General features: G+C 36.4%; 1 protein-coding gene across 1 annotated transcript; it reads right to left on the reverse strand.

Moving 5' to 3' along the window:
- Window positions 1–1,816: 1,816 nt before the first annotated feature.
- On the reverse strand, window positions 1,817–3,081 carry LOC145088466 (putative glycosyltransferase At5g25310). Its single transcript, XM_079026826.1, has one exon. It carries the CDS (start codon window positions 2,935–2,937, stop codon window positions 1,906–1,908), a length of 1,032 nt encoding a protein of 343 aa, XP_078882952.1. The 5' UTR covers window positions 2,938–3,081; the 3' UTR covers window positions 1,817–1,905.
- Window positions 3,082–3,796: the final 715 nt, after the last annotated feature.

Genomic DNA, 3,796 nt, shown 5'->3' on the forward strand with positions numbered 1-3,796 from the left:
ACCAGTTACTTTCATCTTTACTTGGAGGAAAGTATCCCTTTGAGTTGCTATTTAACTTTACTCTTGATTACTCGGTTTTTCATCCATTTGGTTGTCGTGTTTATCCACTTTTATGAGCTACTGTTCCAAACAAATTCTCGCCACAAACTATACCTTGCATCTTTTTGGGTTATATCTCTCATCGCAAACGTTTTCGCTGTTAGGACACTTAAACAGGGCGCACTTATGTTTATCGTCATGCTTAATTTGATGAGCATCTCTTTCCGTATGTTTATGGTTTAAATGACTCTACTAATCCTACTGCTTTGGATGTTTCTATTTTTCAAGCCCGTTAGAAGACAATTTTCCGATTTTCATTCCGATCGACCTATCTCTAGTCCTGGCTAAACCTCATTCCTCTGGTTCATGTTAGATTTGCATTCTGATGAGCAGGTCCACTCAGCTGTTGATATTCCCGTTACCACATTAGTCGCATCTACAACGACTCGTTCTTCTTCTTCTAACCTTGCAAATGAGACGACTCAACCATGATGGGTCTAGCCATCAAATGCGGACCAGATCCAAAGTTGGTATTTCTAAACCAAGACATTTTCCTGATTATGAACTTCATGGTCTTTTTGATGAACTTCATGGTCTTCTTGATGCCTTGTTAGCCCAGAACCCAAAGGCATTAAATACGTGTTCTCAACTTTTTGTTTTTGTGATCACGACTTTCATATTTTTTGTATTTTCGCCTCAATTTCTCTTTGTAACTATTATATTTTCATATTTATGTTTTTGGAAAAATTATTACTTAGAAAATCGAAGTTTATAATGACGACCTTTTAACTACGTACTCTTATCCTTTTTGTGTTTTATAATAATAAATAAAAGTTGTCTTTTTTTCGTATTTTATAATCAAATAAAGTAGACGACTTTAATTTATTCGTAGGGTTATTTATTTATTTATTTGTTTTAAAAAACATTATTAAAAAAGTCCAGTTTTAGTACAGGACTTGTATCATTTGGGAGATTTTGGCCCGGAATCTGTCCAAAGCCCAGAGCGTTATCTAAGATTAGTGTCCATTTCCCTTAAAGAGTTAAGACCATGAACACCATTGTGTAATGATTTATTTATTTTTCATTCCAAGCAACCATTAAAAAAAATATCATTAGTGTGTTGGATAATTTTACATTTTAAATATAAAGGTTAAAATATTTGACCATTAAAAAACACTATTTTAATGTTTGATTGGAATGCAATCATCATTTTAATGTTAAAAATGCATCCATTTAATTTGATGGTTGGAGTTGTTCTAAGGATTCTCAAGCCACTTAGCACAAAAATAGTTCGGGTTGGGACGGATCCAAAGCCCAAAAATCTATTCTAGGAAGCTTATTATCATTCGAATTGTCAGAAAAAACTTGCTCTTAAATTAAAATGAGTTATCAAGTTCATAGCCTAATCCAAAACATATTAATAAACTTCTTTTCCCTTTAAGATTGATGCAAATTCTATGAAGACCCCAATTGACATTAATGTTAAAAAAAACTATATTAATTATTAGGACATAACACGGTTGCCTAGTCACTAGCACTTTGAACGCATACGTTTCACTCCCTCCCTTTCTTCTTTCCTTTTTGCTTTTTTCTTTGTTCTTGTCATTCTCGAACTCACTTTCTTTCTATTCTATGCATCACATCCATTTTTCCATGGACCATCGTGTTTTTTATTTTATTATAAGTAAAATAGTTTTGAAAATAATTTGTAACCTTGTTATGGGAAAGTCTTTAATTGTCCAAATAATTAAAAAATAAAAAGTACTTGTACAATAAGTTTATAAATAAAAATCACTCGTTCACGTCTATTGTGGTAAATATTTTTTATTTGGTATCTTAAAATAGGAAAAGGAATAAAAAAAACAGCTACTGTTCAACCCATCTGGCGTATCTAATCGTATGCCGTCTCAGCCACAGCTGATAAATAATCATGTGAAATGCATCGTGCGGTTGCGGCTCCGCGTTCCATGCTAAATGCTGTGTTGCCGCTACACCAGATTCCTTCATCTTCTCATACCCGTTTAACTCTATTACGTCCAACACCCTTCTCAGTCCCTTTGCGCCACCACTTGAACTCACAAACACCGCCATCTCCGACCACTTCATCACGTCCATCAACGGCAGATCCTGAATCGGACGATCGGTAATCACCACCGGCACACACTGTAAGGCCATCGCTTCCACCATCCACGTCATGTCGTCGCCGTACAGAAATAAACAGAATCTGCTACTCTTTATGAATTCCCTCGTTCTGTTCCCCGGCTCCGATTCAACCTTGAACTCCGGATGCTTCTTAATTTCTTCAATTAATGTTGACGAACTTCTCCCGCTTGGTTTCATGTAACCGAGAAACGACAGCGTGTTGTTGACCGACGATTTTGCTTTGAACGGATGCACCGGTGGGAGCGTTATGTCCTTGTGCGGGATGAACAAACCGGAAGACGTCGGGAAACAAGAGATCTGAATAGAATTCTTCTTCAATTCGACGATGTTTCTGTCTGAAGACGAGTCAACACCGGCGGCTGAGAGGTAAAAGTGATCGGCACCTAGTGTGCGGTTCCAGAAAGGGTAATTACCACGAATATTTCTGATCAGACGTGCGAGATTGCGCGTTGAGAGAGATGAAGGGAAGGGGATGAAGAAGAGGTGAGCCTGGCTAGGATCTTCGGTCACGAAAGGACTGCTGAGGAGGGATGTATAGAATTGGGACTCTTGTGTGGTGGTGAAGATAGTGCCTCCGGTGATGGGTGGTGTAGGGTAGATGAAGATTTTGAAAGAGTCGAGCATCTTGTCGTAATTGGAAAAGAGGGTCTCGGATGAGAGGTAGGGAGTGGTGGTGGAGATGACATCCCCGGTGAAGGTGAGCAGGGAGAGGAGGAGGAGGAAGATGGCAGCCATGGAAAAAGGGGCAAAAGTGAAGGCTTCAACAGAGGATTTGGGTGGTAGGAAGCAGTGATTACATGATGATTGTGGTAGGTTTGGAAGGAAATGTCATAGTACTGTCATTCTTCCGACTCATGTTACTTTATTTCGATATATTTTAATCTAAAACATTTATTTCTCCTTATATTAATATACTTTTTTTTAATAAAAACAAAAATAAAAGACTGATACACTATCTACAATAGTTTTTATTGTTATTATTATTATTATTATTATTATTTTTAGAAATATGCAAAATTGCAAAATTGATCCATGAGGCTTTACATTTTCTTGGATTTGGTCTAATATTATACCAACTTGCAAATTTAGTCTCCAAAAGAATGTTTTCTTGTGGTTTGGTCCCTAAAGATAACAATTGTTAATTCTTATCGTTATCTCATCTCATGTGCCCATATATTTTTTGATTTGTATATATTTAGTCACTGAGTTTTTTTGTTCATATTTTCTCGTTGAACTATTCAAAAAACATCTATATGACCTGCTATCGTGTAGCATCCTTCTCTGGCACGTATCACAATATTGTTCGCTTTTGGCTCCAGACACAAAACCTTCTCAGGGGTCACCCCTCCCCGAATTGATCTCACCCGAACACGCGTAACTGCATATTTATCTATTTATCAAACATTTTAAGTATGGTTGTACTTACAATTTATCCATCCATCAAACATTTTAACTATGTAATTACTTATGATTTATCTATTGAGCAAACATTTCAAGTATGGATTTACTTATGATTTATTCGACCCTTTTAAGTCATTATCCCTATTTTTGTAAAGACTAATAATATACCCATTACATGGATCATTTGTAAAAT

Source organism: Lactuca serriola, chromosome 2 (assembly GCF_051521515.1).
Source record: "Lactuca serriola cultivar US96UC23 chromosome 2, Lser_US96UC23_V15, whole genome shotgun sequence".
In the NCBI taxonomy this organism is placed as follows: domain Eukaryota; kingdom Viridiplantae; phylum Streptophyta; class Magnoliopsida; order Asterales; family Asteraceae; genus Lactuca; species Lactuca serriola.